This window comes from Copadichromis virginalis, linkage group LG6 (genome assembly GCF_057382275.1).
Source record: "Copadichromis virginalis isolate Kocher_CV1m ecotype Utaka linkage group LG6, C_Virginalis_male_GT1.1, whole genome shotgun sequence".
In the NCBI taxonomy this organism is placed as follows: Eukaryota; Metazoa; Chordata; class Actinopteri; order Cichliformes; family Cichlidae; genus Copadichromis; species Copadichromis virginalis.
The window spans coordinates 27,049,119-27,061,088 of record NC_140623.1 but is presented as its reverse complement, the minus strand read 5'-3'; the positions used below and the strand labels follow the sequence as shown (position 1 = coordinate 27,061,088).

Here is an 11,970-nt window from a genome sequence, read left to right as displayed (position 1 = left end):
GTTACTACGCTGTCACTGTGGTAACAGGAGCATTTGACCAATCGGCGCACACGGCTAAGAAAGCGGGCGATTCGTATACGTTGAGGTCTTCAAAGGCAGTTCATTCAGATTTCTAACCTTCGAGTGTATTTCTCCAGAGGCAAGTGTGGAAAAAGGCGGGTGTAAGCATTTAATTTTGGGCGGAATTTAGCGACTGTGATTGCACAAAGCCTTACTACAATACGATGGCAAAATCCACCTTGTGTGGTGTTTTAAACTCAAGAGAAAGACAACGTTTTTCATTAACACCAAGGTTAATGATTACAAACTGTTCTAAGTGAATCATTTTATTAATTTAATAATTAAATAATTTGCAGTGCTCACACAATAGAACATCACAATCAAATTGCTCATGGATTTAAAAAACACAAAACAACACACACAAGGATCAATGTTACACAGAGCAGGTGAAAATTTAAAGACATTCTTTCAGTCTAGTTAAAGTGATCATTTATGCTCCTTAGGAAGTCCTTGAAGTGAGGAAAATGTATTCAAGTTTCTCCACAGGTGTTACACATTAGTCCTCAGCTGGTAATCTAAAAAAATAAAATAAATAAAGAGAGTTAGAAAGGTTAAAATTGGACTCAGTTATTGCATCTGGGTAGGTCACTTCCTGCTTGGTAGAACCAAAGTCCAACAGACTACTAATATACCTCCACTTTGTGTTATGTAGCGGACCCACGGTAAAGCCTGGTACCCACTTTTTTCTATAATCTTCATATACCGCACCTGGTGGAAAAAAGCAGCAAGACACATTTGCGTAGTTAAAGTCCAGCTTCCCACAATCATTACACCAATTGATACTGGACCAAAGGGGTGAACTACGAAGTGAGATTAATGGGTTAGTGAGCTATGCTGAGCTTAAAGAGCCTTCTGTGCCAGGAAAGTGGCTCACTTTATGCCTGGCTAAATCACGTGTTCAGAGGTTTTGCTTAAAACCGGATGAAAGTGCGATCTTTTATCTACAGCATGCTTTAAGTGCGTCATAGATTCTCTGCTGGGGAACCATTTACATTTAATATTTAATACTTTAGAGTCTAAATGTATCCAGTTTAATGTCCAGTCATCACCTTAGAAATGAAGAGGATCGCAAAAGAAACTTACGGATAAATCAATTAAATGCTTATTTTAACCTTCTCTGTAATTGCTAGATTAACAATTGCCTGCAATATTGCATTTTATTATTATATTTAGATTTGTAATTGCCATGTAATTATCGTATGATTGTGATAACGTCTCTGATTGGAGTAGGATAGTAGTCATTTTGTGTGGAAGAAAAGTCACACGACCCATGAAACACACCTTTTTGTATGAGCGAGCACAGACGTTGAGGCAGAAAGCCCGGCTTAACAGAGCTGATAACTGCCAACATGATACCCATTATCTCCAACTGGGGTTTTAGGTTTTGTTAAGTCAAGTAAGACAAAGAAAGCCTGGCTGTGTTGAACTTTATTCATAGTATAATAAGCAGAATAGGAAGCTTCCCGGGTACCACTTAGAACTTTATAATGCATAAATAATAAAAACAGTATACAAGACTTTCCATAAAGATGCTTTGATTGTAGTTTAGTCACACTACTTGGGTTTTTTGACGTTAAAGGAAACCAACACACCTGTATTCCTGAGACTGTGAAGTATGGGATTTCAAATTTCACAGTTATGGGAGGTTTGCTCTCCGCCTCTTCATTCTCCACGCTGGGCAAACCAAAATGAGCTCTCATGAGAAACTCTTTACCTCCCTGCATGGATGGACACACACAGTAAAAATGTGTAAGACACAAGAAAGCATAACTTTAGTCTGCAATCCAGTCTGCAATAGTTACAACATGTTGTGAATTTCTTACAGGAAAAGACTTGATGGTCCACACAACCAGGTTCTTCTCAGGCACATATTTGGCATTTCCTGTGCTGGTTTTGAACTTTGGCGAGTCTGCATCACTGGGGACAGGGACCCTCACTTCTACGTTATTTGCCACCGACTGCTTTTTAAACTGTCCCTTTGCCTGCAAATACAGGAATGTTATAGTAGGATATCTTATGAAAGTCACCTTTTTCCTGTTGTTTAAGGGAGACTGCCCCGTCACTGGACAGGCAGCGTAAGGACGTCATTGGTTTTTGAAACCGAACAAAGACAGTTAGTTACTGATGGTTAACAGGGAGTCGTGTGATTGTTGGTTTGTTTTTTTCTAATACTGTAGGGTCTTTACCTTACGATATGGAGCACTTTGAAGCAACTGTTTCTGTGAAAATCAGGCTATAAATACAATGGAACAATGGAAATCACTTTTTGCTCTAACAGTTTGTCTCTAGCAGGTTTGGGGCTAAACAGTTAAACCATAGATATAAATGTAATTGTGGTTAAAAAAAAACCCAAATATAATTGAGTAGAGTACCTTAACCATAATTTCCACTCGACTGTGAGAAAATTTCTCTATGACAGATTCGATCCATATCAAAGGCTTCACCTTTAAAAGACAAAAGGTAGAGTTTAGTTACACACAAGTTTAACATTTTATCTACTTAACATGCAAATAATTCTGTTTAAATGTTAATTTAATCCACGTGTTAATGTATAGTACTGTAACGCTCACATAAGTTTGCTTTCTTTCATTCACTTACTCTGTTTAAGTCTTTACACTGTTTCTTTTCCTTATCATGTGAATTTCTCAGTCATTTTTATGTATTTATTTATGTAACTAGTACAAGGAAGTAATTCTATTAGCAACTTCTACAGTGCACAAAACATAAAGATTAATAAATGCAACAAATATCTGAATTTCATATGAGTATAAAGTAGTGAGCTGGACAATACATGAGTATTGATGCGGTAGGACATGAGTTCAGACTCCCCATCTGGAGGAATGAAGGAGATTGTTCGATCGCTCTCAAAACGTGAGAGACGGACACACTGATGGAACTTCACGTCCTCCATCATCACCGTCTTTCCTTTGTCACCTGAGCATAAATCAACACAGAGTACTTAAAGTACAAATAAACAGCACCAACTTGTTTTTCCTCTAAGACTGGGGTAACACAGTGATAATGGGTACACAGAGGTCGCATACGTACGTCCAGTGAGGCCAAAAAGCACTCGATCATTGAGGCCCAGGCGCAGTTCGGGCATCCCCGACAGCATGGTTTTTAGCTTGATGCTGCCCACAATGTCACTGCTCATCACACTGCCATTAGCATTCACCTAAACAAATGACATTATTAAATCATTTAAAAATGAGTTATTTTGACAAATATTTGAACAATTATTAAGGAGAAGAAACGGATTTAAATAAAGGATTTTGACTTTGTCACAAAAAGTATTTTGTCACTTAAACTGACAAAATACATCAATGGCTTCACTAACACACTGCTAAAATTTAAGGGTACATCACAGTATAATATCAGTTACACATATCAGTAACAGTTACAGACCATAGCCTCGGAGGACTAAACAGACTTCATCATGCTGAATGCTGCTAGGTGCCAGGTTGAAATTCAGGTCACATGCACTACTACGTTTTGCACTTACAGTTTGTATAGTTTCTAAGACTTTAAGACTCTCTAAGACTTGTTTTTTTTCTTGCTTTTTATATATACTGCCTATTTAAAAAACACAACTTTTTTTGCATGTAGAAGAGTAAAGTGAACAAGTCAAATTCCTTGTTTGTGTGGACAAACTTGGCCAAATCCTCAGACCCCCTGCGAGACCTTACACTGGTGCAGTGGGCCCCGGGTTACTCGTAGTGCAGGACATTGCCTCATCTCATGAGACATGATTTCCTGGAATATCAAAGCCAGACCTGAACCCAATCAGAGCATCTGACAGCACTACAGACTGTCCAAAAGCTAATTCATGGACTACTCGAGTTCTGGGAGGAGATACCACTGGACACAGTACCAAAATGTGGGAGCTATATCAGCCCGTGATTTCAATCTTTAACCTTAATTTTTGGGGTGACTTTGAATCCACCCCTGAAATGTGTATGTCAGCAAAGATTTTTTTAATTTGAATATTGCATTCATCCAGATCCAATGTGTAATTAAAGTGCTCCCTTTACAAAAATGTAAATAAGCAGTTAGTCCTAAAACTAACTTAGTTATAGGACTAACTATAGAACTGAATTGAACAAGACTTCAGAAATGAATCAATAATGTAGTCGTTACATAACCAAACCAATAGTTAGTATGCAAGTCCAATGGATTGAGGAATCCTTCCTTTCATCTTACCAATACATTGATGGACTCGATGACATCAATGAAGACCTCGTTCTTTTTGTACTTGATACCCTCTGACCTCCAGGACACAGCATTGGTCACAGTTGTCGGCACCTTGCTCTTTGCTACTTCAAGCTTGGCACCTTCCTGAGTAATGTACCTACAGCAGAGAGGTGAAGATTTGCTGTCATGCAACACCAGACTAGCTTTTAAAGATATATTTAAAAAATGTGTGTGTGTGTGTGTGTGTGTGTGTGTGTGCATGTTGAAGATTCTCACTCTTGTAGTATCTTGCTGTCAGTAGTCTGAGGGAATCCAAAGTCCATAAGTTCATCCAGCAGCTCATAGACAACCACAAAATTATCCTGAATGCTCTCCTCTTCCAGTTCTTTAAAGTACTCTGTGAACACCTGTGTACGGACATGCAAACACCGTCATTATCTGGACAGGATTTGAGTAACTGCCAGAATTTACTCTGGATTACAGCCATCTTTGACTGTCATGTTTCACTGATGTCCCAAAACAACAAAACCATTTCTTTGGAACCAGGATGCACAGGCAACAGGAAATATTTACATTATTCACCACACCAGGCATCACTCACCTCAACTAGTTTGTAGAGAAAGGCATACACCAAGGAAGCGTTGGAGTTCTTGTTTGTTGTAGAAACAACTGTATCGAGATCAGGTCAAGGAATGTTATGAAGTTAAAAACACTGCTGTAAAAATCAAGGACTCATCTTTTCATATGATTGCTAACGGTCATTGCCTGCAAAGGATGTCATTAAACACTTAGGACAGGGATACGGTAGAGGTTGCTGTGTTTGATCCACATGAAGTGAACGTTGCCGTGTGACATTACGGGACAGAGAAGACCTTCCTCTTCATGCTGCATGAGCAAAGGCATGAAGTGGTCTATCTCTGACATGTCCACATCACCTTTGTAGTTCCGACAAATCAGCACCTGAAGAAGGAAGCATACCAGCACGTGGTTACGAGACAACTGTTAATATAGAAATTACTACTTATGGAATGGCTTCTAGTGTCATTCTGTTAAATGATTGGAGGACAATGGATATCAAAATAGCAGAGTTTCAAACAGACCCTCAACTGGAAAAGCAATTAGAGAATGATTGGATATAATCACAATAATAACAACTGATCTTGTGATTCTCAGTAAAAAGAACTAAGCTCACAGATTTTAAACAACACTGATGAGGAAAAATATTAAAATTGTCTTTATTTTTAAGAAATACTCTTCTTTCTCTTTAATTAAAAATTTCTCAGATTAATTATCATTTTGTCCCTAATAGTGGGACAAAGTGATAAAAATTTGTCACAGACATTAAGACAAGACTCAGACATCGACCTTTTTTTAAGGTTCCGAGTCTTATTCATAATATTTCTCATACAAACATGTAATCTGTTAAAACACCAAAATATCCATAAATATCCTTTAAAAAAAAAAAAAAAAAAAACCAAGCCTTTATCTACCAGAAATTTACACAAATTAATCCATCTTTAATTAAACATGGCTTCATTTAGACATTTAAACCTAAAAATTCTGATGTGTGAATAAAAGTAAACAAGAAATTGGAACATGGCCTTACTCAGCGTTCACATTCCTGTTTAGGAATGATATGTACATTTAATATACGTTAAAATACACAAACAACCAAGATGGGCAGAAATGTGAACATCAGAGGGACAGGACAAGCTGAGCACTTTGGAAGCAAAGTTAGAGAGGTGAGGCTGAGATGGTTTGGAGGGCAAAGGATGTTCAATATGCAGTTGTCAGACAGAAAGAAGACAATAGAGAAGGTTCATAGATGTAGCAAAAGGAGACATGGTGAGGGTTGGTGTGACAGATGAGGATGCTACTGGATAGGGTGAGATAGAGGCAGATGATCCACTGTGGCAGACTCCAAAGGAAGCAGCCAAAAATATTGAAGATTCTTCATGGAAGTAAGCACCTGGGGAAAAGCATATCGTCGAAACTTTTGAACCCTGACACCTGCACATTCCTCCCTTAACTGATCAGACAGGAAAAGAAATTTTAATGATCAGATTATGAGATAAATAAAATCAAACAGGCAAACTGCATTTTCAAAAGACAAAACCACTAAATATAAGAAAATACCAGTCATTAGTAAAATAATAGCAGAAAATTAATGCTTTTAATCACCAATATGGCAGCACTTTACAACAGATGCTGAGACAATAATTACAATGATTAGTTACAATGTGACTATTATTATCATCATCATCATCATCATCATCATCATCATCATCATTATTATTATTATTAGTTCTAGCTATAAAGTAGACAAAAATTCACCAGCATGCAGCCTGTTTCAGTTGCTCCTGCTTTTCTTTTTTTTTAAAATTTTTTCTAGTTACTTATTTCTTTGTCCTTTAATACTCTCTAAGGAAATTATGTAAAGTATTCTGATTCTAATTCTGAAGTGGTTGCTAATCTACTCTAAATGGAAATAATCATCCTTTTTTTGCCCCTTCATTTTAAAAGTATTAAAAAAAATGGAAAGCTCGAAGAGAATAGTATTTTTGATAGCTCTGTATAAAGTTAGGATCCATAAATATTTTTCTTTTAGTTGTTGATGGGACTGATTGTGTCATGACATGTATAACAACAGTCTAATTCACCCAGGTCATACATGAGAAGGACATATTATTATCTGGTGATGGAACCTTAGGTGTAGGGGAATAAAAATGTAAATAAAAGTTTTTGATGATGATTTGTTTAACCAATCAGAACCCAGACCCCTCCAAAAACAGAGCTATATTTGGTACATCCCCTCTCCATCTCAGTGTCGACTGGCCTTGGAAACGACACATGCAAAACCAACCAACCTTGAAACTTGCTGGTGAAAAAATAAATAAAAGAATGTATGGATTGAGCTTGGGTTGGAGTAGATAAATAGTAATGTCACCGCATCGCATACGCAACATGAAGCCACGAGAAACATTAACTCGAGGGTAAAGTTACATGTTCTGTCTGTCATGCCAGAGTCATGCAGGCTCCTGTGTAAACATAAACGTGACGGTGACACAAACTATCTACCTGAAGGCTACATGTGCTGCAACACGCTTTCGCTTCCATTGTTTAAAGCTTAATTTGCATTGCCATGTATCCGGAAGTAGAAAACTAAAAGTAAAATAAAATAAAATAAGAAATATAAGAAAGAGTGTGTCGCACTGTTATAAATTTTTAACAACGCGTTTAATGTTTAACAATTAAAAGAGCACCAAAAAAATTCAACCCAGCAACCAAAACTGGTTGCTGTGTTGTTACTTATTCCTGCGCGCGTGGCAGGAATAAGTAATTATCAGTTGTCTAAAATTAGCTCGAGCTTTGCTCTTACCTTTCCCTTCAGATCCAGCACAAAGATAGCGGAGGCGGACATCGTGTCTGAACCCGGAGGACCAACAGCGTGAGATTTCACGAAGCGCCGAAACTGAGTTTAAAGCCTAACTCGAGACTTTTTGCTGCAGCTTTGTCCTGAAAATGTCAGGAACCGTTTAGGCCGGGCTGATCGCGGAGTCCACGGTGTCTTTTTCCTGAAGGTCCAGTGACGTCACAGCATGCAGGTGAAACATTAACTAGCTCACCTGAGTAAATGAAGTCCAGGAAGGGTGTGCTCCCCGCTTTAGCCGCCAGAGTGCGCCACAAACCGACAAATCATAGCAGGCACCGAGACAAGTGTGTGACCTCGTGACCTCTGTTGATCGAGAGGTTTTTCAGCGTTGATCCACCCCATCACCCCCTCCAAATGCTGCTTCATATTACAAGTTAAAAAATAATGTCATAAACTTATATCTGGAATTGGGTTTTCAGAAGCAGTAAAAGCAGCACTTCTTAAGCACACCTGATTATTCACCTGTGAAGATTGTGGGTAGGTATGATGTTAGCTTAAATCTTAAGTCGCAAATAACATTTTCTTATTTTAAGCATTTTCTTGTTGCTGTGTGACTGTTGTACAAGTTAAAAGAAATACTTGTTATTTTATTTTATTGTATTTTATTGATGTAATTGTGGTTTTTAAGTTATCGGTTGATTGTCTGTAGATCGATGGTTGGATGTGTTGTGTTGTTTTTATCTGTGGACCCCAGGAAGAATAGTTATCGCTGCGGTAACAACTCATGGGAATCTGAATAAAGAAAGAATAAAGACTGAAATTATTATACTTCTTCTTCTTCTCATAATGATAATGATAATATTAATAAAAGTACTTTGAAAGTTGAAAAATTCAAACAGAAGACCAAAAATAAAATTAAAAGTATACAGATCAATTTTTAGACTCAAAATTCAAAAGTCATGCAAAACATCTATCCATGTCTATAAATATTACATGTAAATACAAATTTTTACAGCAGCACAAACAGAAAAGCTGCCAAACCTGTTGTACGACTTTTTGTTTTCTTTTTGCTAAAAATCTAAGCAGCACCTATTGAAGTATGTATTACACACTGGGGATTTTAGACTTCGTTAGTTAGTTGGTTATTAGCTTATTGGTGATGCAGTGCTCGGCGCTGTCACCTGTTTCGACCCTTCTTGGGCTTTCTGCCTAGAGTGTTTGTCCTGCCCAAGTTGAAATCTTTTTTGGATTCCTCCATAAGTCCAGTTCACCCCCTATCAGATGAAATATTCTCCAGCACACCTTGGCTCTACTTTTAGTGTAGTACATGCACTTATACTTGGAATGACAGGTATTGCACAAATTTATGAGCCCTATTAAGAACCCCATGAAGACAGAAATCCAATATAAACATATCTGAGACACGTGGTGACCTCGGCTTATGCTTGTTGCTTTTTTAAAGATTATTCTTCTTTGATTTGTTTGCAGTATTTCTTTCATTGTTTAAGCTTGATCATTCTGTATTCACTATTGACATTTATAATATGACATTTCTTCTCTTAAATGACACCTGTCAGTACTTCTTCAATGATCAAGCTATGTTTTAAATGAACAATAGAAACAAATAGTTGCAGTGTTGCAGACAAACAACACGTTGGGTGTTATTAATCCCCCGAAGATTAAATCCTGTTCTACGTTGATCTGCGAGTGTGGCATGCTGTCTTTAGCTTCAGGGCTGTACAAACATTTTTCTGCTCACATGCTTCGGGAGCTCGGCCTCTCCGTATGGTATTATGCCTCAGATCTCAGCCTCCACTTATCATCTGTGTGTAAAGAGGCTTGCCTTAGAATAACATGCGCGTGTGAACATTTGCATCAGGACACCAGATGGAGATCAGTCGTTTCCAGTATCCCACTCCTTTTGACAATATAGGGTTGGTTCCTCTTATCTCGTCACTTTTTTTTCCTAATGATAAATTACTTTATCTTAGCTATAAAAAAGAAAGGCACACCTTAGACATGTTGCATTCACACAGGATATAAGATACAGTAGAAGTGACTCAGAATAGTGCGCCGATATTAGTCATTTTATATGATGCATTTTAATTAAAATTGTGTGCCGCTACAGTTTCTTAGCACTGTGCAGCTTTTTCCATTCGAGATCTAGAAATGTTTTTCGTTTTAGGTACCAGCGTCTCTGCGTCTTCATTTAACATTTAGCAATGAGCAGAGTAGAGTATGTGTTTGGCTCTCCCTTATTAGTTGATGTTATCTGAACTATACAGAAATGACAATGGCAGAACAGAAACGGCTGCAAACATAGGGAAGCAATAGTCAGACGAGAAGAAAAATAATTTCCTGCTGCTTACACACTTGACAACAAAACAATAGTATTCCCACTCCTAATTGTATTAAAATACTTCAGATGTTTTAATCTGCATCCATTGGAAATTGTGTCCATGTCAGCTTAAGGAAGTGAGCATGACTGAGGGTTGGTTTTGACCTGAAATGTCTGCAGAATCTAAAATTCAGCAGAGCATTAAATATTATTTGCAATGTTGTAGCCAAAGTGGGATTTAATCTTAGATCCTAGCTTTTTTATCTTTGAGTACAAAACAAACAAATAAATAAATAAATAATTAAAACTTAAAAATGGTTTTCTTTGATTTGGATAGAATTTTTTTTTCTTCTCTTTCACCTACCTTTTCTGCATTTTGATGGCAAAACAATCACTCACAATGCCCTAATGTTATTAACATGATTTGCTGTGCAGAGTTTTCCACAGTGCCATCAGTAGAAAATGGTCATCGTCAATTTTAACAGGGTTGATACATTTGTCTTACTATGACACTGGAAATATATCTGTTGCGTATATCTAAAGTCTCAATTATTTTAAATCCATTCATTTATATATAAAATAGAAACGGTCTTGATCATACCTGTCTTAATGTGACTTAAAATCAGGAGCAAATGTAAGACATTTCAGCAAAACACCACTCAAATTAAACCACTTAATCATTGTGATTAATGTTAATGTAAAATTAATATTAATTAATTTTCTTAACTGATGCTCCCATGATATCTCCAGATACAGTAGGGTAGTATTTTGTACTATGCAAGATACCAGTAAAACTCACCTGAACATGGTAAATATACAGCACAGCAATAATAATTCACCATATTTAGGCATTAGCTAAGCATAAGAGTTAATTTCTTACTTATAATGACTCGAGATTTGTATCCTTATCTCTCCACAGGTGCTAGAAACATTAGTGAGCTTGGATGTGTGAGATAAAGTGTAATACAAAATCATGATTCTATGGGAAACACCAAAACTTTGACTGTCAACACTATGCGAAAGCAAACGGAGGCTGCTGGGATCAGGGCGGTTGAACTCAGCATGGTGGCTCGGGGGGTGAAACTAATATCATTGAAAATAAAGGCTGTGAGTGCTAGCTTTGGACCGGATGTCGACTGTCCAGCAGAGATGTACCTGACTTTGCACTTTTCTCCTCATCCAATGGAGCCTCTTCATTTTACAGTGTGTTAAAACAAACAGCTTTCCATTTTACAGCACACGTATCAGCCGAGAGATAGCCAACCCGTTTGGCCTCTACAACGTCAAACAAAAGCAAAACAGGTTGTTGCTGTTACCTTGCCATCGGGACATTTGGTACTCTGTTTGGTAACCTGACAGGGGAATATCTGTCCTCCATCTGTCACCCATCTCCTCCCACTGCCGGTTTTCGAAAACACTCCCCTTTGCTTACGAATCAGTGGTGTGAGATTGAGCTCCACCCTTTTTTTGCCACTAGGCCAATCGTAAGACAACAAACATATGTAAATGGTGAGGCGATTAGAAGATGCAGATGAAAGCCAGCATAGCGGGGAACAGGTGTCACTAGTCACCTGAGCCCCAAGGGTATCTATTGTCTCCTGGGTATACAGACAATGGTTCTCAAGCAAACTATCCGAGTGTCAACAGTGATGCTGGTGGCGAGGGAAAAATAAGGTTTAGTTTTCTGGATATGCTGTTTTACCGTACATGCAATCAGGCCAAATCGTTTGATTTAAATATGCAACCACAAGCTGACTGAAAAGCAATTGTGCAAAATATAGAGATGACATTTGGCCTCGAGCAGATGTGAGACTGTTGGGTGTGGAAATTTTCAAGTGGAATGTGGATCCCAGTTCTTGACAGACAACATACCACAGCTTTCCAATGAGTCAACGTGACGACGATGCAGCATGTACCATCGTACGAGCAGGGCCCAAACGTGACGTCAAATCACACTTTAGTTCTCTTTATGATATGCCATAAACACAGTCCTAAAATAAGTCCAATA

At 37.8% G+C, this 11,970-nt stretch overlaps 1 protein-coding gene across 1 annotated transcript; it reads right to left on the bottom strand.

Moving 5' to 3' along the window:
- Positions 1 to 310: 310 nt before the first annotated feature.
- On the bottom strand, positions 311 to 7,830 carry ap1m2 (adaptor related protein complex 1 subunit mu 2). The gene is made up of 12 exons (XM_085459566.1): positions 7,631 to 7,830; positions 5,055 to 5,211; positions 4,853 to 4,920; positions 4,528 to 4,658; positions 4,261 to 4,408; positions 3,109 to 3,235; positions 2,852 to 2,994; positions 2,433 to 2,504; positions 1,884 to 2,042; positions 1,653 to 1,778; positions 693 to 768; positions 311 to 575 (listed from the first exon to the last, which is right to left on the bottom strand). The coding sequence occupies exons 1-12, from the start codon at positions 7,670 to 7,672 to the stop codon at positions 550 to 552; spliced, it is 1,275 nt and encodes a 424-aa protein (XP_085315692.1). The 5' UTR covers positions 7,673 to 7,830; the 3' UTR covers positions 311 to 549.
- Positions 7,831 to 11,970: the final 4,140 nt, after the last annotated feature.